Here is a 24132-nt window from a genome sequence, read left to right as displayed (position 1 = left end):
TAGGCTAGTAGGTGGAGTTGCTGTCAGTCACTGAAATATATTTGACAGTGTTGCATGTTCAACCTTTCTTGTAATAAAATCAACGTGATGGACAACAACTAAGACAACAGGAAAGTGGAGCAGAGAAACATAATATGTTTGGACAGCAGCATGTGCTGTGGACCTTGGTTGGTCGCCTTGGTTGTCCAAGGGGCCTGGTAGGAATTTTTTCCACTTGGCAGATTGGCTCCAGCTACTTGGTTTTTCGCCTACCTCGTAGCAAGTCATCACAACTTTGTAAGGTTTGGCGGTTAGGCATTGGAAATGCGTTGTGTGTTGGAGGGGAGGTTGTGGCCATCACCTACCCCTCCCCTTGAAGGGTATTCCGTTAAAGGAATCCGGCGGTTGTGGTTCCTGTCCGATGCCCTGGTGGTGGCTAGGGCCATGGCACGACCCTCCGACCCTCCGGTGACTCTAGGGGAAAGTTGATTCGCATCAACAAGTTCCCTGTACAGGTTGTTAACCCTTGTGTGACTCCCTGCAGGGCGGGCAGGAGTCAAGTATCGTCTGTTCAGATCCAGTGCCTAAGCCAATACCACTCACATTCTGTAACCAATAAAGTTGTGGCCTTTTTTAGCCCATTAACCTAAAATACTTGTGTCCATGTGTCTTATTTCATCACAAAGCAGGGAGCGGGGTCTCGACTCACAACAACATTTTAAGCCAAGGAGCTGACAGTCACCAGCTATTACGTCAGATTTGAGATGACTTTGTTGTAAAAGCTGTAAAGTTTCACCCATGAGCATCCCAAAGCCACAAATGACTGTAATCCATGCAAATTGACTGGGTCCCTGTCCAGACTGATTGTGCAAGCAATAAAGCCTAAACAAATATGAAAGGAGCATAATGCACTTGACTCCCTGAAGCAAATGCATGATGGCAGCAGCAAGCTGGTGGCCCATGCATTTTCCCTATCACCCCAAGGAGAGCTCCCATGAACTGACTCTGTGTGGTTATTCCCCCATAACAGATACAATAAAAGACACAATGAACTTCAATCTCTCTCTTTTTAAGGTATATTCCCTTAACATAGTTGTACAGCTCTTCTTAAATATACCTCCTTACTTTTTATGCCTTCCCATGTATTTGGTAGGAAAATGCATAATTTGTTCCCAAAGTTTTTCTAGAACTTATACCCAGCTTTGGAAAGAAGGAAGAGAAGGAATGACAATATTTTTAGCAATAAAATTGGAAAGCATGTGAGCCAGCAACTGGAAGGTACATGACTGACCAAACCACACCAGTGTTTTAAAGGAAAGTGTTTACCATTGGCAAAAAATAAATAAATTCAGTTGTCAGAGAAAGAAATATGAATGAAATGGGCTTACAAACAACTTAGCAATCTGATAGTCTGCATTTTAATATAAATAGTACTAAAGATTAATTTTTCATTCTTCACATGCCCTGACTATAATTGTTGTCTGTTATCATGTTATCAGAAGCAGTTCCTGCTGGATTTCACGATGAATACTTTGTGCTCCTTCAACAGGATATCCTTCGTTTGTCCCCATCAACACTATGATGAGCAAAGCTTTCATTGCATTCTGTGTTTGGCGATGGGTGGGTCAACAGCTGCTCCTAGCAGAGGAAAGGTAACTATAGCAACAAAAGTTATCTGCATCCTCATGTATTTCCTTGTGCCCACCCCAGTCCATGCTCCTTTCCACGAACCTCTGAAGCCACCAACCAGCTGGCAAGATAAGAGAGCTCAAAGTCTCTTGGGCCAAAACTCTCCAGTAGAATAAAATGTTGTTCAGTCGAAATTGGAGACCATCAGAAGCTAGATAGGAGTGGCAGATGCTAGCAATGAGGCCTTGGCTGCATCGCCCTTGCTCTAAATGTGTGGTCAAGCTGTTGCTTCTTCTGTGCTTGAGTCTGAACTGCAGCACTTTCTTAGCAGCAACCGTTTCCCCATCTGCAGGTCCCCGGGTCAAACTCAGCTACAGTTTTGGCCGAACTTTTTTGGGACTTGATAAATGCAATGCCTGCATTGGAACGTCCATTTGCAAGAAGTTCTTTAAAGAAGAAATAAGGTCAGACTCTCCGTACCATGTTTGGGGTGGGGATAAAGGGAAGTGGAAGTCTAGCTCTGTTAATATTGCCAACTGCTTGGGGTGGTGGGCATTGGGAGGATGAGCTGAAGCATGTAATTTGTCGCCAGTTCACATGTGCTGTATGTGTACTTGTCAGTAATGAATATCACCTTTACAGCCATCATAGTAAATCCCCACATCGTCACCCTGTGTAATTTGTAGTTGAATCCTATGCCCACTTACTTGGAAGTAAATCTCACTGAACTCAATGCATGCATTCTCTTGCACAGGCTTCCACTGTTAAGTTGTCAAACGACTAACCTGTCTCAGAATCATTAGCACCAATACCATTTTCAGGAGCTCTTTGCTTATAGGCAGCTGTTAAAAAGTTTCTTCTTCTTCTTCTTCTTCTTCTTCTTCTTCTTCTTCTTCTTCTTCTTCTTCTTCTTCTTCTTCTTCTTCTTCTTCTCCTCCTCCTCCTCCTCCTCCTCCTCCTCCTCCTCCTCCTCCCCCCCTCCCTTCACCACAAGGTCCCAGGGTGGGCTACAACAATTACATATAAATTTTTGAAAGCAGATACTATTTTAAATACAGTTAAAACAGATTACAATCAGGAGAATAAAATCCTAAAATACACATCTCAGGTGCCAAATGTCAGGGTAAAGAAGTAAGCAAAGAATAAATTTTAACAGCTATATTTTAAAATATGAGTCCAACCACCACCTAGAATGTGCATAAATACATCTTGGCTGTGTAGAGTGAATCTGCTGCACTTCATTCACGCTAGGAAAGGTGTTAGAAATGGAATTCATGTGACCAGTTCTAGCAAGGTTAAAGTCATTTTGATTCCTATTAGCTCCATACAGTCTCTAGAGGCAGCTTACAGCTTTATTCTGGTTTTGTTTGTTTTTTTTAAAACAATATAGGCCAAAATATTGGAATTCCAGTATACCATCACCAGAAATCCCAAATAGCAACAGAGCTGCTAAATAAAACCAGTATATTTGCCTAAAGATAAAGGGACCCCTGACCGTTAGGTCCAGTTGTGGACGACTCTGGGGTTGCAGTGCTCATCTCGCTTTACTGGCAAAGGGAGTCAACATTTGTCTGCAGACAGTTTTTCCAGGTCATGCGGCTAGCATGACTGAGCCACTTCTGGCAAAACCAGAGCAGCACACAGAAATGCCGTTTACCTTCCCACCGGAGTGATACCTATTTATCTACTTGCACTTTGACATGCTTTTGAACTGCTAGGTTGGCAGGAGCTGGGACCGAGCGACGGGAGCTCACCATGTCGCGGGGATTCGAACTGCCGACATTCCGATCGGCAAGCCCTAGGCTCTGTGGTTTAGACCACAGCGCCACCTGCGTCCTTGTATATTTACCTACCAGACGCAAATGCCTTTCCTGAATAAATAGTTTCTAAGCTTCTAAAAGTCAGGAGGGCACCGGCTGCAGAGAAGGCTTGGGTTCTTTCAGCCAACTGCTGACCCTCTGATGGTGGTGGCATGCAAAACAAGGCCTCACCTCAGGATCACCTTAAGGCACAAGGGGAATATACAGCAGCAGGAGGAGGAGTAAGCAGGGTTCAAGCTGCATAGCACTTCAAAATGTCAAACCCAGCTCATAATAAAAGCTCTACTTTAGGTGGGCTGTGCCGAAGGATTTATTTTTCTTTACATTATCAAAATTGACTGAAGCATGAACGAGGCTCAAGCATTTTCATCTTGCCAGGATTTTGTTAAGCATGTCAGGACAATTGTCAAACATAAATATTCTTCTAGTGAGAGTAAAACATCTACACAAACCATTATCATAATCATTAGATCTATTTCAGATTCACAAAGCAGAGATAGCCAAGATAAAAGTTATTAAGGTAGATGACAGCAGGTAAAGAGTTTTAAAAGGGACGAGTTCACTCTCTTCTAATATGATTTATATACGGAAATGTGCTTTTAAAGAATTGGCAGCACGGTGGTGAAAAAATTGCTATATTAATAAATTATAGTTTTAATGCACCACTAGCTATATTATTACTATTACACCAAACAGAGTCAAATTGCATTTTTAGATATCTGCTTCTATATAAAATATACTTCACTAAAGCAATAAAAAGCCTTGGTGGAGTTGCTATAAAAGACTCATTTCGCGTTTTACATTTATATTTAAACCACTAAAATGCCTATCATTATGACAGGTGGGTCGTGACTCTAGAGGAAAGACCTATAGATTGCAAGAACCCTGGCAATGTACAGAATATCTACACCCTGCATATTTTTGCTAATATAATGGGAGAGAAAGTAAAGAGTTCATTAAGAACCACTCAGGAGTCAAGACTAGGTCTTCGTCCACTCTTGGTCTGGTGTGAATTTGGAGACAAACTGGACTTATTTATTGATTTAGTGACACATAACCCACCCTTCTAGTACTTTTGCAGAGTAGCTTGCAACAACTAAAATACAACATCTCCATAATAAAACACAATACAAAATAATATCTATCTATAAATGAAAGCAGACCCAACAGACATAAATCACAAACAACGTTCATCATATAAAACGTTATCTCCTGAAAGGTTTTCACCAGCTGGTGGACAGTTGCCAAGGAGGTAGGCAAACAAACCTTAAAGGGCAAAGTTTTCATATTATGGTTTGACTCTGCATAATATGTATAATGTCTGGAGAGTAAGAGCTCCACATTAAGGAAAGTATACAGAAGAGCAGATTTAACAACAACAACAACAACAGAATCAGTGTCTTGGGCACAAGCTAACCTAAATCTGCCCATCACCACATCACCCACCCCATCCTGGCTGAGGAAGGTGGGCACCTTTCCTAGCATCGTTGACTAGCAGTTAGGCAGACCCAAGGGAGTATTTGGATGAAGAGGAGAAACTGGAGATCTGATATATTATTTGTACTAAGAGGATACTTATGGGACCCTGTTAATTAAAGTGCAGACCAGTAGTTTTTAAAATAGCCATCATTCACACTGAATTACCTCAGAAACAACTTAGCAGGGATTTATCAATGCTCTCCTGAGTAATGATAAATAAGCTTTCCTGAAAGGCAACTTGCCTGCTTGCACTGCCAGTCAACCTAATAAGTGTAGCCAGTACTCCACATGAAATGAGTGTGCCTATGGTATGCTGGACTCCAGCTCCCTTCAACACAGCCAGCATGCTCAATGGCTAGGGATGCTGGGAGTTGTAGTCTGCAACATCTGAAGGGTGCCACATTGATGGTCCCTGTTATGCTGTTTTTTGCAGCTCATGGTCTTACTTTTCTCATTCTGATTAGCACTTTGCTACAGCTTCTTCACTGGATGGAAGGGTTTAATAGCAAACAGCTACCGTGACAGGTGCAGGGATGGGGAAGGGAGATGCTGAATCCCCCCCCCCCAAAAAAAAGAAATCCACCATGGGAGGAGCATAGGTATGCTTTATTTATTTCACTTCAGGCTGTAGTAGATTCTGCTGATTCTGAGTATATCAAAACCATTCTGAATGAAACGTATCATTCATTCTGAGAAGTGGTAATTCATACCTGTTCTTTTATCATGCAACTTCATGCTACTCCTCTTTTCTTATCTTTGTCTGGATTAACTCTCATTAGCAAAATGGAATTACTAGCTCCCCACCCTGTTGAGTAATGAGTTCTGGTCTATGTGGTAATATTGCTTTTAAAGCCCGAGATTAAATAACTTGATGTAAGAGTGAACTGCTATTCTGGCAACACCCATGATAAGCATTTACAAAGCATGTCAAGTCATTGGTGGACTGGTTAAATGCAGATAGAGTCATGTTCCCAGAGCTTTTTACCTTTGCCCTGCAGGTTTCCGGGTGAAGACATCCGTTTGGGTTAATTTATGTTCTTGTTGGTACTGAGTGTTAATGATAGGATGCAGCAGTTTTAATTGATTGCCATGAACAATGGCAATTATGAATCACTGGCATACAAACCACTTCACAACCTTCATAAAGTTTGTCCTCAAAGGAACTCTGTTAGGCTTGCCTTGGAAATTCCCATTTCATAGTTGGAGAACTTAGGCCAATAAGGAGGCTGCATCAGGTTTCATGGCTGAACAGGGGGCTTCACCCCACCACCACTCTCTCAATACCAAATTACCCCCTTGGACCTGTCCCTGTTGGCATCTATCTGTCTGAGGAGACAATGGAAGGGTGTGCCTTTAGGGGTTAAGTCTAACTGTTGGAGAGTTACAGTGCCTGCTCTTGCTGTAGACCACATTGACTCTTATTTAAGGGCCGCTTAAAAGTCCGCCCCGGCCTCCCAATATATACCTATAGGCATCTTTACATATGCTTAAAGACGCTCTTGCTTCATTAGGTTTAGACATGAAAATGTGAATCCTGTATTAACCATAATGTTCATTGGCATTGCAAATGCCTCTCCTCTGTCTCCCTTGCATGAGCAACAATCAGATATTAAAATAAATAAAGTAAAGTTAAAATGCCCCTCAGATTTCCTGGGTCCTGAAATGAAACACAACTTTGAATTCTCAAAGCTGACATGAAGACTGCTGCCCAGCTTGCTTTTAGTCCCTCCTGCGCTTGTGCCTGAGGTGCACAAAAGTAGCAGGCAAAGCTCTTCCCATCTTTGTAACTCCACACCAAGTTAGGCAAAGCATCACTTATCAAAAATTCTCCATGTCAGGTTGCTGTCAAAGTGAATGGAGCAGAGTCAGTAAAAGGGGGGAAAGTGCTGAATATCTAAGAATTATTCCTCATTTAACAGGTTGCATTCAGACAGCACTTTATTTTGCTTTCATGAAGTTACCTGTTAACTTCCACATTTTATGTGATCTTTCACATGATATAAAAAAGCCACTGCTGAAAAGCTAGTGGAAGTCTAGCACTCATTTCCGGATTATTTGGTTCCAGGGGGGGGGGGGAAATCAAGTGGCAACCCCATTAATCAAAGAAAATTGTGGGAGTTCTGCATTCTAATTTCATGCAACCCCTTTAACGGGGAACCCTGGGATCACTGCCGCAGGGGGGCCCGGGTCACCGCTTCACGCCCCACCCCCCATAGGGAGGGGGTGCTGCGCGCAACCATGCAAAAAACGCCCCTCATTTGATGTGGGGAGCAGTCATTATTTCTGTTTAAGGCTGTGGTAGATTCCTTGCAAGTCAGGCCATGTAAGGTGCTGAAGGTGGCATAAATGGTTCCTCCCCATTTTATCCTGTCATCTTGCATGTGGGGTACTCTAGGCTGAGCAATAGTGACTTGCCCAAGGGCACTCAGTCAGTTTCATAGCTAATTTGGGATGTGAATACAGGTCTTCATAGTTGAAGGCAAGTCCTCTATCTCCTACACCACAATGATTCCCTGTGTTCCACAAGTAGGCTCCATGGAACACCGTGGGACTTACTTCTGAGCAAATGTGCAGAGGATTACACTGTCTCGGTGATCATTCACAAATCTAACTTGCCAATTCAACATTCTCCCAAACTCAGAGGAGATAAAGGATTAGATTTCATTCAGTTTTGTAGAGGAGAAATGAAATCAATTTTAAGATACTCATGCTCAAACCACACACTTCGAAGGGATTCTACTAAAATTGGTTTTAAAGCAAGGGATTCTGTGCCTAAAACTGTACACGTCTCTCAAGATCCAATTTCTCAAGATCCAAAGGAAGATATGCATGTGCATTCTGAAAATTAAATTTATGCAAGGGGGAGGGAGGCAAGTTTTAAAGCATGGAATCTAGTTTTGTTTTGTTGATGGATCTGCATGAGCTTGCATTCTAACCCAGCTGTAACCCAAACAATCTTGCCAGACTGTCTTCAGCTCTCAATGATTAACATTAAATTCATGATGGGGTTAGATAAGGATATTTTTTCTACATTCACATGGAAAATTGGAACAATTGGGAAATTTTCTTGAATGCCTGCCATTAGACTAAATAAAGAGGAAGTTCATGAGGAGTCAACATTATTTGAATGTTTTATCTATGCATCTGCTGCCCCGGGCTCCTTTGGGAGGCAGGGTGCGATAAAAATTGGATAAATTGTAGTAACAAAGAATAATTCTTATATAAAATAGCTTGTAGGAGAGAGAAGAAAGTGTTTGTGTACATGCACACAACTGATTGAGGGGCATAATGAAACAAAAGAATCCTGAATTGGCTCCACTTACTTCCTCAGGAAAAGCAGAAAAAAAGGAGAAGGCTCCCTCTCATAAACAATAGCAAATGAGAGAGGAAAGCCCCATAAACAACATGCGTATAAGGCCAAAAAGTATGCTGTCGTGAACTACATCTGAGTGAATGTCACAAATATTGGCTGAGCATTTGACTGTTTCCAGTTGTCTAGGTACTTGGCAGTCAGAAGAATGGAACAGTCTCCCTCAGGAGGTTGTGGACTCTCCTTTGGAGATATTTAAGCAGAGGTTAGGTGGACATCTGTCATGGATGCTTTAGATGAGATTCCTGCATTGCAGGGGCTTAGACTAGATGACATTGGGTCCCTCTTCCAACTCTACAATTCTATAATTTATGATTCTATGAAGACATAGGCGATTCTCCCTTTTCAGTTGCACAAAGGAACTTAGTGTCTGTTTCTTGTGCCCAATCATTATCATCATTGCCAGATTTGTATTAGGAAATGTTACGGACTGAACACCTTTATCTTGACCACTGGCCCAAGTCAACAAGGCCAATGGTTAGTCTTCCATCTACGCTCAGAAATAGCCCTCCTAGTATTGTTTTTGAGGCAGAAATAGTAAAGGTAAAGGGACCCTTGACCGTTAAGTCCAGTCGTGGATGACTCTGGGGTTACGGCGCTCATCTCGCTTTACTGGTCGAGGGAGCTGGCGTATGTCTGCAGACAGCTTCCAGGTCATGTGGCCAGCATGACTAAGCTCCTTGTGGCGAAACCAGAGCAGTGCACGGAAACACTGTTTACCTTCCTGCCGGAGGGGTACCTATTTATCTACTTGCACTTCGTGCTTTCAAACTTCTAGGTTGGCAGGAGCAGGGACCGAACAACGGGAGCTCACCCATCATGGGGATTCGAACGGCCGACCTTCTGATCGGCAAGCCCTAGGTTCTGTGGTTTAACTCACAGCGCCATGTAGCAAGCTTTAAACACCTCTGGAAGACCCATCAATTTAAGCAGGTTCCTCCCTGGCTTATAAGATTCAGCACACTGCTCTGTTTTGTTGTTGATATATAACTGAATGTTTTATTGATGATGTCTCTGTTTTTACCAATGCATTTTGGTTATATACAGTATATAGATTTTTTTAAAAAAATAATCTTATCGTGCTTTATGTAAACTAGGAATTTTTCATATCAAGGGGTATGTAAATATATTATTATTACAACAACAACAGACATTTAGATGTTATAGTTGTTTCTTTGGTTTGTTTTATAAGCACTCCTTCTGTGGCTGCTTTCCAATTTAACTTCACTCCTGGATATTATTGTGTGGAATTGGAGTGGAGGGGGGAAAAGTGATAGCTTTATCCAGTTTCAAACAATAGAGCCTGCTTGATAAAGGCTTTGTGCCCTAATAAAGAGTGGATACTACTTAGCCACCTTATAGATTTGTTTTGGAATCCTACCTGGAAATGTGAGAATTTGGCAGGCACTGCGGTCTGCTGGTGCTTAGCTGGGCAAAGGTAGATTAACAACATTGCATGTCTTGATTTGATGGCAGGTTTGACAGCTGGCTTTCTTCCAGTTTAAAACTCCCTCCCAACTACCTCTCCTACTACTCTGGGAACTACTCAGATGATACCATAAGTTGGCGGCCAGTGGATCTCTCCAGATTAACCACAAAATACCAGCACGACCAAGCAGACAAGAGGATTTGCACTTTTCTTACCCACACGAAAAGCTGCAGCATCGAGCGAGTCTTGTGGAAAACAGAGAGATTCCAGAAATGGCTAAAAACAAAACGCCTCACCCCTAACCTGGTCCAGGTTGGTATACAGGGCCCTGAGATATGGGATTTACACAACAGAGTGTTTAACGGGAGTAAAGTGTTTTATTTTTATGGGATCTGGTTCTCTTGTATACACCCCACCCCAGCACACATAACACACCACACATCACAAAGAAATCACTTGTAATTTGCTGGATCTGGCTCAGTTTCTACTAGTTTTCTTCACTACTTGGATACAGAAGGAAGCCATATACATACCACAGTCACACCTGAAACTAAAGTTAACATATGGATGGGGTGCATGCCACCACTTAGTAAAAGCCATCCATAATATTGTGCAAAGAGGTGAAGAAAATCTTGCCACACCCCTGTACCTGATCAGAAACCAAATCCAGGAAAGATTCTCTTCATGCATGCACACTGTCCGAATCCGCAAATTGCAAACACATCAGAAAATAATTATTCACCTTAGCCTCTTGAATCTGTATGGTACGGAAAATCAAGCAAGAGTTTGGCAGTCCCTTAGAGACGAACAAATTTATTATGACATAAGTTCCCATGGACTGCAATATGCCATGGATTTGCTTTTGTTTTTGTTACTTCCTCTTAACGCTCCCACCGACTGCCATCTTTGAAGGCTAGCCATTGTTCAGTGCTTACCTCCTAAACTGCATAAGCTAATGTGGGGTGACAGGGTTATGAATTTGAGCCAGGCATGTTGGAACAAGCTGGTGACTGGTCTCTTCCAATCTGGGAGAAAACGCCTATTGCATAAGAAGCTTCAGCAAAAGTAGCAACCTCATCTTTACGCTTTTAGACCCATCCCTGCTAGGTGTTGGTGCCAGTGACTTTCCTTAAAGGGCAACCAAAGCATCACCTGCTGCTCAGCTGATGCCAATGTCTGTGGGGGCGTCGTGTCAAGGTAGGGCAGTGTCAGGTCGTCCTCCCCCCCCCCCCAGATTCTGGCAGACACAGCCACCCTACAGAAGAAACTTGCTATCCTCCTAGAGTATCAGACACTCTCTGGTGGCCTCGTGCCCAGAGAGAGGCAGGCACCAGCCCAGCACTGAAGTGTCTTTCATCTCTCTCACCCAACTATAGTGATGCATGTCATGCGAGAGGAAGTCTGTTGGCCTTTTTACTGAATTCCTTCTGAGTCACGTAGGTTGAGTGAACAGATAAATCTCATCTTCTGGCCGTAGTTCCTGCTGTTTGGGGACAGTTGCTGGGCAGTTGCTGTCTCCAAGGAACAGGAGCAAAAGGCCAAGAATTGGGAGGAGGCAAGCAACAAAACAGCAGCAAAGCATACTAGCAGCATTGAAGAGCAAAGGAAGGAAGGAAGGAAAATGGAAGCAACAGCACTGGGCAATCAGGCATTGGATACCCAGAACTCTTTGTTGGGGGAAATGTACTGTGAATACTTTAAATATATAGGGTTTATGCAGCAGGGGCCATCTTATCCATCTGTTGTTGTTGTTGTTGTTGTTGTTGTGCAATTGTGGAGAAAGAAAGATGCTGACCACTAGTTGTACCAAAGAGGCTTCTCACATTGGGTCAGCAGATAAATGGTGCTGGTGTTAACAGCTAATTTTCAAAAGAAGGAATCGTCTATTTAAGTAACTGAGATGTTTTGCCAAAAGGGAGTTATAGGATGGGCTCTTTAGAAACTTTTTGTCCCTTACTTGACTCTGTCAAACAAATGCTGGCCTGTTTTGTTCTTTCCTTCTTCATTCCTCAGAGTTGCTACAGGTAGGCATGTTCTTGGGTAGGAATAACATTCCAGTCCTTAGGATAGAGCAAGCTCCACAGCACCCACCTGCATGCCCAGTGGCAGATTCAAGGAAACAGAGGCTGGTTTTCTATCATATGACTGAGATGCTCAGAGGTGCAAACAAACAAAGGTGTTAAAGAAAGGCACTGGCATGGCTTCCTACCTTACCACTCACAAAATAGATATGAGACTTTGAAAAGTTACAACCTCCCTCACCCATCAAACATTTTCATGATCTAAAAGCAATATCCTTTGCCAGATCAGAAAAAATAGCTCACTTTCTAATATCTGAGCGATTTTTCAAGGGAAATTCCAAATGATATTTTAATAATATAATAATATTTACATACTACTTATCATTGACAAAGCAAACTGAAAAGGATTTACAAAGATTAAAACCAAAATTAAATGCAGAATCTTCTAAGGCCCTTCTTCGTGGGCCTTCTCCTCGAGAGATCCAGAGGGTGGCAACACGAGAATGGGCCTTCTTTGCCACGGCCGGCTCCTCATCTGTGGAATGCTCTCCCTCAGGAAGTTTGCCTGGCACCTTCATTATACACCTTTAGGCGCAAGGCAAAAATGTCCTTTTTTAACCAGGCCTTTGGTTGATCTGATTGACATCCTATGCCCTTTTAAAATGTGGCTTTTTGGGGAGGGGGGTTATTATGTTGTTGTTTTTATTTTTATTATATATTTTGGTTTTATATTTTGGTTTGGTTTTGTGAACTGCCCTGAGACCTCTGAGTATAGGGTGGTATATAAATAGTAGTAGTTGTAGTAGTAGTAGTAGTAGTAGTAGTAGGGAAAGCTTGAGCAAACAGGTGCATTTCCAAGAAAATTTGGAATCACAAACAGTTGTTACCTTCCAGATGTAAGGAGGGAGGGCATTCTAGACGTAGGCTTCAGTATGGAGAAACTTTTCAGGGAGGTATGCCAGACACCCAGCAAATACATATCACATCCACTTAGAGGGTTTTAAAATTATTTTTACTTTTTGAGCCAGCTTAGTCATTTATTGACCCTTTCTCCCTCATAAAGACACTTAAGTATAAGCAAGCCCATTTGTGCTACTATTATCAGAAAAGTAGACAACTGATATATTGTACAAGCCAAATAACTTTTTAAATGAAAGATAAGCGGCTCTAACAGAGATATCAATATAACCAAATTTCCCACAGGGGAGGCCTCATCACCTGCAACAAATTAAAATAACACAAGATGAATGAAGAACAAAACAAAAGCATGGACACTGAGGCTTTGACACTTTACACATTTACCTGGAAGTAGTCCTCTGCAACTCAATAGAGCTAACGTCTGAGCAGGCAAACATAGGCTTGCACTGCCAGCTCTATCTTTCCAGCTTGTAAATCAAGGAGAGCATCACTGTGAAGAAAAGGACCCTGCCTGCCTGAGCAGAGAAGTGTTTTAATCGAGAATCTCACATTTCCCTTTCCCCTCAAAATCCCCTTTGCTACTCCAAGATTTAAAACAGTTCGGATTTCCAGCCCCCAGAGGTCCTCTCCCTTACTCCACAAGATGGCAGCATGAAACATGTCACCAGAGCTTTGTTGGCAAAACAGAACTGCAGCTGTGCAAGAAGTATGGGGAATCCCCTCTAGCAAGCGACCAATATTTCCTATTATGAGCATGTAGGTTCACAACAGTAGAGTTCCATTGCTTTAACGTGAGGGCCACAGCCAACTTTTTATTCAGAAAATGTAGGAATGTTTAAGTAGAAAAATTGACATGGCATATATTCACCGCCTCCTTCTACGCTAGGGCAAGCTTCACATTGCTCCGAGTAGCTTCTGACAGAAGTTTACCACAGCGAGGTCCCTCCCCTCTCTCTACTCCCTTCTCTCCCCTTGTTCAGTTTGGATGAAACCCAATCTCTGCTGGCTGCCTTGTGCCACACAAATATCTCCCAGAGTGCAAAATCTTTTATGCATACTGTACTTTCCATTTGAGCACTCCCTAGAGCGTTGGAGTTGAGCCAATTTCTCTCACAGGCTAAAGTTTCCTCTCTGTGCTGAAGGCGCCTGCCGAACTTCTAAGTAGGCTCGACATTTGCTGAGAAGTCAAACTCATGGTGCCAGACGGAAAAATCAGTCAGAACTGGGGACAGCCACACACTAGATAAAGTTTGGGGTTTTTATTTTGGTATAACTTTTTAGTGGGCACAATAGCTTTTTCTCCACTTGCCCCAGTTATTTATATGCACTAGATTTCAACTAAATAATGCTACATACCCAGTTGGAAGAAGACCAGGTGTTTTGTTTTTTTATCAACACTCATTTTTCTTTCCTGGCTTTGGCTACCATTTTACTTGACTACCGTGAGTACTGAAACACTGGATATATTAGCAGACCTTTGCGAAATATTGGCAAAATATACTGCTGTGTAGTCAATGTTCTGGGAAAAGGAATTGCACATTTTGAAGCTCAGTCTTCCAAATAAAATTATTCCAATGTTTATTTATTTTTATAACCCATTCTGTTCCAGAGGCTCAGTGCAGGTAATCTCAGAGGGATTATTTGTTTGTTTGATTGAATGATTCAATTCCATTTATGGATCATTTTCCATGAAATATGCTGAAGCAATTTCACAGTAAACAAAAAACCAGAAACCTATCAACAATTAAAAAAACCAATTACAGTGTGTGTGTTTGTGTGTGCATGCGTGTGTTTGTATGTATATATATGTGTGTGTGTGTGTATGTAAAAACCCTTTAAAAAAATCCATATATAAAAACAAATATATATATATATGTAAAAACAATTTCAAATCCATTAAAGATACAGATGGGAATAAGTATTCAAATTCAATACAGGCTGGGAGAAATACTGTTTACTTCAGGCTTGATGAAGTCCTGTGAGAACTTCACAAAGTCCCTCAAGACTTGGGCTGGGTGCAAACCATGGAGTATTTGGCTGGGCAATGACTTCTACTGTCTGTCTCTTCATCGTCACAAGTCCTGGCTAGGCAGTCACTAGACATGGGCTGCATCTAGACACATCAAAGAAGCGTTTCAGTTAAACACGTTTTAAACTTTGTATGACAAATCGCGTTGGCAAAAGTGGAACTCCACACCACCACCTGGTGTCACAGTGTTATAATGCATATACAGTCAAACCTCGGTTGTCAAACGTAATCTATTTCAGAAGCCTGTTCAGCTTCCGAAATGTTTGACAACCGAGGCAAGGCTTCCGATTGGTTGCAGGAGCTTCCTGCACTCCAGGGGAAGCCGCATCAGACGTTTGGCTTCCGGAAAACGTTAGAAAACCAGAACACTTACTTCCGGATTCTTGGCATTCAGAAGCTGAAACGTTCCAAAATGGGGGCATTTGGGAACCGAGGTTTCACTGTGCGACACTTTTTCTTTACCGATCTAGCTGAGTCCTTACCCCCCCCTCCCCAGTACATTAAAACCCGGGGGGGGATGTTAATACATACGACCCAGTCTAAAAGGTCATAGATAGTTACGAGTCAAAGGCCTGGTTAAAAAGGAAGGTTTTTGCCCAGCACCTGAAGATACATAATGATGGCTCCAGGTGCACCTCCCTAGAGAGAGTATTCCAGAATGCACCAGGAAACTGCATCAGAGAATCCAAACACAGTGTTACTCCATTTAGGAATACTGTGTTTCTTTCCCTTTTCTTTCATTCTAAATAAAAAGGATATCTACTGCCATGCAAACAACAATTCCTGCATTGCAGGGGGCTGGACTAGACAACCCCTTGGATCTCTCCCAACTCTACAGAATCTGTGATTCTGATTCAAAGGTCTGGAGTACTCTTAGGATTGCACTGTGAATGGCTGTTCCCATGGGTTGGTTTTTGTTTTTTTTAACCCGCAGCAGAAAATAGGCATTGATACCCTTGCCTAACCCAGTAATCCTCTTTCATTGACAGGCTAAGCAACTGCAAATAGCACATTTCAAAGAAAAGCATCTCTAAAGTACACTTACTCCCACTGCTGCATCAAGGTAGTTGTACTCCCTTGACGGCTGTGTCTTCCCGTATGTAGTTTTGGATACAGAGGAGACTTGACAGAAGTTATTGGGCTCAAGTAATTTTCTTTTATAGTGCAAAGAATTATGACAAGCCTTAACATACTTGAATCAAAATGACAGACCATGAAATAATGTTTTTCACTTTACGCCGCCTGCCCTGTCTGACCCAGCTATCAATTGAGTGGCCTGCCACAATGATTATTTCGTCTGTCACAATGAAAATCTTTATTGCAAACTACAAATGCTCCTTTGCTGAAAAGCCTTCCCTGCCCCAGAGACAACCTCCATTTAACTTTGTGCTTATATGCAGCTCTGAATGGAACACAGCAGCTTATACAGGAGTAAGTTCCAGGTTATGTTACTTGCATTTCAGTTCCAAATAAACGTGTGTGTTTAATGCCTGGAATTATCAAAAATGTGAGTTTTTTCTTTTGACTCTTTGTTTGGAGGGATGCTTTTCTTTTTTAGCATTTTGAGTTATATCCAATGGACTCAAGTTAGTCCTGTCCATTAATTGTAGGGAGCCTACTTGGAGTATGACTAATATTGAATTCAATCCTACTATCTTAAGTCTTTTTTCCTAATATTAATGGGGGGGGGGGAGTTGTGTTGCAGATGGACAATGGCTACCATTTAAATTTTCTTTTAAAATAGCCCCCCCCCCAATATTATGATAGAAGTGTTTTTAGAATTAGATCTGCTGTGGGAGTGAATTGCCATTTGATCTGAACTGAAAAGTGTAGCTACCTTTCTTCACACACCCCTCCACTATAAAGCAGGTGTGTGTACCAAGTCAAAACAAATCAATAAATTCAATCAATTAAGTTTATTGTTCTGCTACAGTGAATCAGTATATATCAACTATTCAGTCAACTGGCCAATCGTTTTGGTTACACAAACTTTGACATTTGATTTAAGCTGCTAATTACGGAAAAGAAAACCCGATCATCTAATGCTCAGTTGCAGAAGAAAAAAGGGGAAATCAATAATACATTCACACACAGCAAAATTCTCTCTAAAAAATGAGAAGGAGGCCTAGGCCAATAAATGTTACAAAAAGCAACATCAGCTTCGATGTTAACAAATAGGAAAACCTCCCCCTTTAACCTCTAGATCCCTTTGAGCCATTACAAATAGCTGCACCAAAGGGCAGCTGTGTTATGTTGCCCTTTGGCACTCAGCTCTGGTGCCTGGCCTTAGTTTCCAGCTAACTAGTTAGGAGTGGCCCCAGGTGGGCAGTGCCACAGCAATAACAGTCCTACTTGCCACGGCTAGTCATTCCAGAGACCAGGGGATCAGGAAGCCAGGGGTGCCCTAGCAGCTAAGCAAACAGTTAATTGGCTCAGGCTACAAGTTGTAAAAGCAACTGCAAAACCCTGAAAATATATTTAAGTGTTGCCATCAAATTTTAGGAATTACAGATCTTAACAAAAAAATATTACAAATCTATGCACACTGAATCGCCATGTGACAGTATAAAAAGGTTCTCTGAAACAAACATTTGCACCAGCCATCTGAACAACAACAGAGTCTGGCGAGTCTTTGTCAAAAGAGAGTTTCAAACGGCAGGTACCACCAACAAAAGCCTTACAGGATTCTCATGTTCTAAGAATATGCCAGATGCCACTTTCCTGACATTTCCTGATCCCAGTTCATTCAGGGTTCTAAAGCTAAGAACCTCTGCCTTGAATTCTGTCTGGAAACTAACTGGCAATTAGTGCTGTTCTTTTAGTGCTGGTTTAATTTGAGCTTTGCAGTAGGTCTCAGACAATATCTTGGCTGACACATTTTGAACTAGGGTTGCCCGGTTAGGAGCACCCCAAATCCAAGTGATACTGGAGGCATTTTGACACCTGTGCGTATTAATGTCAACACATATGAAACCGATGGCAGTGCTTCTTTGTAGCTATTAGGCTATTTTTGCTTTCCGTTTCCCAAGTGAGGGACGCTGTGGCAGTAGGACAGCATCTTATCATTTCGCCTCAGGAGGCAAAACAGGGTGTGCTGCCTCTGCAAGTACCCAATCTGCCCCCAATTCCCAGGGCTAAATAATATCCTCTAGTTATTTCAGAATAAATCTACTATTGTTGGGAGTTTTCACTGTGCAGTGGGATGTGTTTTTCATATGGATCCATTATAAATATCATAAGCAATTTATTCATATTTCTATTATATAAACATGCCTGTGCATATGGGTTCTTTTGTACATCACTTTTCAGCTATGATTTTAATTAAAATAATAATTAAGCAGGGCCATTGAATTTCATGTGTACCTGCTTCTTCAGATGCTCTGTTTAATTATATACAGCAGTGGTAATTTGTAGGGTCAGGTCCTAACCATACAAAGGGACATACAAAACACAGGCCCATTCAATCAAAGCCCCTGTGCTATATGCAGAGACAAGAATGACCCTTTCCCCTTCTCTTCTTTTTAGGGTCTGAGTACACCGATGCTTCGCTGCCCTTCACAACGGCTGCTGGACCGAATAGTGCGGCGATATGCTGAAGTGGCAGATGCTGGTAGTGTCTACATGGACCATTTCACCGACCGGGATAAATTGCGCCTCCTCTACACACTCTCAGTTAATGCACATCCCATCATGTTACAGGTACAACTCCATCTGTCTTCCTGTGGGGTAAATTACCACCCCATGACCCAAGTTCAAGTCATTTTGACCAGCTGGAGCTACAGTAAACTTGGTTCGAAAATAGGGATCAGTAGGTTTCATAGCCACTCTGCTGCACAGAGAACTGCAGGAGCCTAAATTTACAAGCCAAGTGGACTGGACACTTGCCTTGACAGAGATCAAGAACAACCTCGTAAAATTGGAATCAATGCACACTATACTGTGACTCCCTCTCTGAGAAGCTGTGCTCAAATGAAAAATGGCATTGGATGGGAGTATTATTTTGTTTAGCAAAATTGTGTGATACTTAACCACACAGGTTCTGGTGAACTGAACAGCCATACAGTGAACAACAGCCATACAGACCCACACCCTTTCAGTGCATATTGAATATAGGCACAGCAAGCCAGACCATTTGAATTAACCATTATTAAACTCCCTGAAGTATGCAACATGAACCGAGTGACAAAAATGCACACTAGCCAATTCACAGGCCAATTCACACAGCTGGTTTCCAACGTGCACACTCTAGCCATTCAGAAAGAGAAATTAAAAAGTCAGTACAGACTAAAAAAAGAAGTCCCAAAGTGGTGTTGTCCATCAAACTTGAGCCTACATCTTACAAAACCAGAGGGCTGTATTTTAAGCTGAGAGGGTGTTTTTTAAGCAATCAGAAATCCTGCTAAGATGCTGAATGAGGCCTTAGTGATATATTACATACAACCTCTTGATAGTCAACATTAGGTGCATAACTTGACAATCTTATATTTGGAAGAATCTAAGAGGGCAACATGTTCCATTTTATTAAGTCTTTGCTTTTGGAAATCATGGGCATATTTGACCAACTTCTAGTGAACGAAACCAATGGTTTGTATCCCACAAAACTATGGACTATTACTGACTCATATGATTCCTTAGGGTGTATATCTAAAGCCTTGGAGTAGCTGTTAAACAGTTTAAAGCTGACCCTTGCGTTAACTTCAGCCCAGATTGTTGAAGGGGTGCTTAAATTGGTCTTAACGTTTTATTTCAGCGGGTTGGCAAGTTCATATGGGAGAAGGGAGTCCTGTTAATATAGTTCCTTCTTCTGTTCCCCTTTATGAATATTGCAAAACTTAATAATACATGTTTTATCTTTATGTTTTACTTTGCATTGTTACCTTCACTAAGTTGGTGTCTGAGAATACCTTTGTCAACCATGTTATCAGGATGGACAACCCTGTTGCACAGTCTTTGGTGGGTAGTGGCTGCCCATCAAAAAGGCTGAGGTGATCAATCAGCATTCATTGTTATTTAACAGGGTAATTGGAACAACTATTTATTTCTTATAAAATCTTCCTTTTACTGGCCATTACCAGTGAACACTGATTTATGGCTGATCACCTCAGCCATTTTGATATCTGGGAGGAGACTGTGACATTGGTTTGCCTGTTCTGAGTAAAGAGAGGAGACCTCTGGCTACCTCAAGAGAATAAATTTTACCATTTTGGAAGTGGCTGGCAGTTTTTGCATGAATGCTGCTGTTGCACTGGGATGAATACTGCTATTGAAGCTGTGCACTAGGTTGGATGAGGGCCCAGCCAAATCAGGCATATATAGAGGGTCTCAGATGAGTTGGGCACACACAGCCATTGGTCAGGTTGGATTGGCCCAGAGTGACTGGTGGCTGTAAGGAGGGAGGGCATAAGGCAGAAAGGAGAGCTGGGCAGCACATGAAATAGGCCAGTGGATGCACCTTCCCAAAAGAAAGTAGGCCCAAGCAGTGGCTCTCCTTCCTCCTTGATGACTTACAGGATCAACAGCTGTAGAGCTGAGGCATAGATCCTGCATAGGACAGCTGTTAAACTGTACTACCCAATCCAGGCATAGGCAAACTCGGCCTTCCAGATGTTTTGGGACTACAGCTCCCATCATCCCTAGCTAACAAGACCAGGGGTGATGGGAGTTGTAGTCCCAAAACATCTGGAAGGCCGAGTTTGCCTATGCCTGATCCAATCTTATGCTGTGCTGGGGCCCTAACAGTTTAAAGGGGACTTAAGGGTTAAACAAAATGGTGATGGGGAGACTTAGTTTCGGGGACAAATCAGGGATGGGTGGCCCCCAGGATAGCATATTGCCCTGATATGGGGGCCTCAGAGCAGGGACACAGGGTGGATTGTTTGTGGACAGCCCTAATTGCTGTGAATGATCTTGCAGTGTGTTTGCTTTGACACTTCATAATATACCTCCTTGGAAGTTATGAATTCGAGTAAACAAAATATGACAAAACCTTGCAATCCTTCAGTGCTCACTTCTTCAAAAGGTGTGGTGGAACTTCTGGTGAGGAGGGCAAAACAATGCACAAGTTAAGCCAAGATCAAAGGGGCTTTTTAAAAGGTGGGGTGTATTCTTACCTTCACATCATCGCATAAATAGTCCCACATTTGCACTAACACATTTTGTGTCCCCTCTGTTGGACAGATTTTCCCTGGAGCAGAAGGGTGGCCATTTCCAAAATACTTGGGGTCCTGCGGCCGGCTGATAGTCACTACCAGCACCAGACCTTTGAAGGAATTCTATGGCTCGTCTTCTGATGTGGCAGCAGACCTAGCTCTTCAGCTCCTTGCTATCATCAATTCCATGAGGAAGAATGACCTGAACTATTTATTCTACTTTACCCATGTCGATGCTGGCACATTTGGCGTTTTCAACAATGGACATCTGTTTATCCGGGATGCCAGCACACTGGGAGTCATTGACAAGCAGGAAGGTACTCAGCTTCATCTTTGAATAAGCATCTGTCACAAGAGGATATGATGAGGCAGGAGGGGGGGAATAGATCTTTAGCTTCAAGCTTTTTGATGGTAGATCAGTTAATTAAAAGGGACGAAAGGTGACAATCTGTATACCAATAAGATTCTGTGCAACTGGAAATTAGCACATTCAGCATAACTCAAACACACATACATGAACATTCATATTATAGCAGAAAATTGTCAGATTACCAAAATGAGCACATGCACACTCTAAGTGTACCCACCTGAAGCAAAGCCAGAGAGCTCCAAAGCAAAGCAAGACAACTAGACGTATAAGTTTGGGGAAAAGGAAGAGAAATAGCTAGCTTTCAGCTAGAAGAAAAAAACTGAGGATGGATGGTAAAACAAAAAACCTATAGTCAAAGCAACTGGGGAAAATGTTCTACATGGTCCAATCCTGGGCACCTGACAAGCACAGGTAATCAGAGAGAACAAATATGGGCATAAATATGGGCAGTAAGCAATCAAAGCACATGAGTTTACCAAGGGTAATATGGAAACTAAAGGAGAGATACTCCAGGTTCCAGCATTTTAAAAATGGGCAACCTGCCCCACCCATCAAGAGATCCTGGGACCAGCTACTCACTTTAATCTATTAAAAGTATGCCCAATGTCTCTGGAGAAATATGGAGAGAAAAAGAGGTTTCTGATTAATGCCTGCTCTGATGTTTGCTGGGCAGCTTGATGGTTTCCCTAAGGACAGATCCCCCATCCACAAGTTCGTAGAAACAGCTGAGGCAGCCTCAAGCAGCTTTCACAAAAGGTAGACCATTTGACTGATGAGGCTCGCATTTCCTGTACATTTTATAGCTTTTACCTGAAACCCAGTCCTACCAAGTTTAGATCAAATTTCAAAATGTAAGATCAAAGTCCAAATTGAGAAACGTTATGTACAGTACAGTCCTTCAGAGGACCGTCTCATTTCAGAGTTCAAGGAGAGTCACATGACTGAATGCTCAATATGTCCCTGTACATGGAAAGATAGCATGTTAGGGAGAGGGCTGGGACACAACTATTCTCTCAGACATAATATGTAATATGGGCAGGGTAAATAATTATTCATCATCATGGAAGATCCTTGTTCTTAGACAGGCATAGGCAAACTTGGCCCCCCAGATGTTTTGGGACTACAACTCCCATCATCCCTGACCACTGGCCCTGTTAGCCAAGGATGATGGGAGTTGTAGTCCCAAAACATCTGGAGGGCCAAGTTTGCCTATGCCTGTTCTTGGAAGATGAGAAGAGATGGAGGCCTCATACCTTGCCAAAGACCTTGCAGGATAAAACTTCTGTTCTTCTACTAGCTCATACCTTTTCCCTGTGGAACAGTCAAGACAAGTTGATCCATTTGTAATTCAATTGACCATCTAATCTAAACACTGCTGAGGTGTATAAAGATAATATTTGCTCACATAAAATTGTGGCACCTGAAAGATTAACAAATTATTACTGCATAAACCTTCATGAAGTACAGCCCACTTCATCAGATGCTTATGCCATAATAAATGTTAGTCTTTAAAATGCCCTGAAATTCCTTTGCTGTTTTTGCTGCAATGCAGACTAACATGGTCCTCCTTCTGGAATTTGTTCATATATGTTTATAATCAAAGCTTCTCATTACCTTCTGTTAGGCAAGCAGCTGATGGACGGACAACAGGAACATAAGGACATATTCAGCTGCCTGGTTACAGACTGCCAGTCTGAGCTTCCCTCCTGTAATTCCATCAAGGATACACGAAGCCTCATCATGGTTTGTGAGGAACTTTTGCCTAAACTCTTAAAGGAAAAATTTCTGCCTCCTGTCCAGGAGAAGATTGACAGAGCTCTGAACAGATGTGCAGACAGCTTTCTAAAGGACCAAGAAGTCATCAGGGCAGCTCAAGTGCTGGAAGAGATTTTGAAACCTCTGCAGACTTGTGATCCTCGTTTTGCCTACCGCTATCCTGATTGCAAATACAGAAATAAACCCTAAAAGGAAAGCTTGCTGCCATCTACCTACTACTTCTACCTTTGAAGTCAAAAGAATAGAATCATCCGGGAAACACTGAGTTTGCCACCATTAGACATTCACTTTGCAAACATTCCATGATAAAACTCAGTGGTCCTGTTGGGGTTGCTCTTCAAAGGTTCACAGCACCTCTATGAGCTCCTTGTTATTGACCACCACATTCTAACTTCTCACATTTACCTTGCTTTTACAAATGCCTTCAGCAAGATCAATGCAAATCTTACAAGCTTGTTGTTTAAGAGCATGCTAAAGATGAACCAAGCCGTTGTTACAGTGGTGACTTTCTTTTTAGGAAGCTGCTCTCTATGGCCGCACAGACTTTGCTGACTACTTGTAGGTGATAGAATCAATTGTCCCTTTCAGGACAACATAGACATCCCTGCCCTGTTCCCTCTCCATGGTAGCTCCATCTTTCCAACTGCAAGCTTTCTACTCCTCATTCCCTTTCCTTGTGGGCTTTACCTTCATCCATCATACGTGCTTGAAATCTTGCCTTTCTTTATTCTATCTTCATACCCAGAGCCATTTTTTTTGTTCCTATGACAAATGAGCCAGGATTCTGTGGAGAGACACAGTACATTGACTGAAGGTGTTGCCCACTCACAGCAGGAGTGGGAAGGAACTTTTGCTGACACCTCTGCTCTTCTAGAAAGATAGATGAAGACCACAACCACTGTAATGGATTACTATTGATTTAATGTGAGATGGGATCATAACAAGAGGTACTTGCCCAGATGGGGAAGATGGAGATAGGGTGAAGGGCTTGAAAAATGAGAGTCACTTGGCAATGGAAGATGGTGAATGCATAAAGAAAGGCATTATTCAAGATGATGGTTTGATGTGTGAAGGAGTGGTCCAAGTATATGGAGCAATACAGAATAAGTTATAGGGTATGAGGAAGAAATAAAGGGAATTGGAAAACAAATGCATTATCTGTC

The 24132-nt window shown here is 42.2% G+C and overlaps 1 protein-coding gene across 1 annotated transcript; it reads left to right on the top strand.

Moving 5' to 3' along the window:
* Positions 1 to 1730: 1730 nt before the first annotated feature.
* Positions 1731 to 23646, top strand: DIPK2B (divergent protein kinase domain 2B). The gene is made up of 5 exons (XM_081907803.1): positions 1731 to 2072; positions 9754 to 10018; positions 18200 to 18373; positions 20852 to 21140; positions 22818 to 23646. The coding sequence occupies exons 1-5, from the start codon at positions 1837 to 1839 to the stop codon at positions 23156 to 23158; spliced, it is 1305 nt and encodes a 434-aa protein (XP_081763929.1). The 5' UTR covers positions 1731 to 1836; the 3' UTR covers positions 23159 to 23646.
* The last annotated feature ends 486 nt before the right edge of the window (positions 23647 to 24132 follow it).

The sequence above is a fragment of the Podarcis melisellensis genome (assembly GCF_964234715.1).
Source record: "Podarcis melisellensis genome assembly, chromosome: 4".
Taxonomy (NCBI): domain Eukaryota; kingdom Metazoa; phylum Chordata; class Lepidosauria; order Squamata; family Lacertidae; genus Podarcis; species Podarcis melisellensis.
The sequence above is the reverse complement of the archived record's forward strand: the minus strand, read 5'-3'. Positions and strand labels throughout refer to the sequence as shown.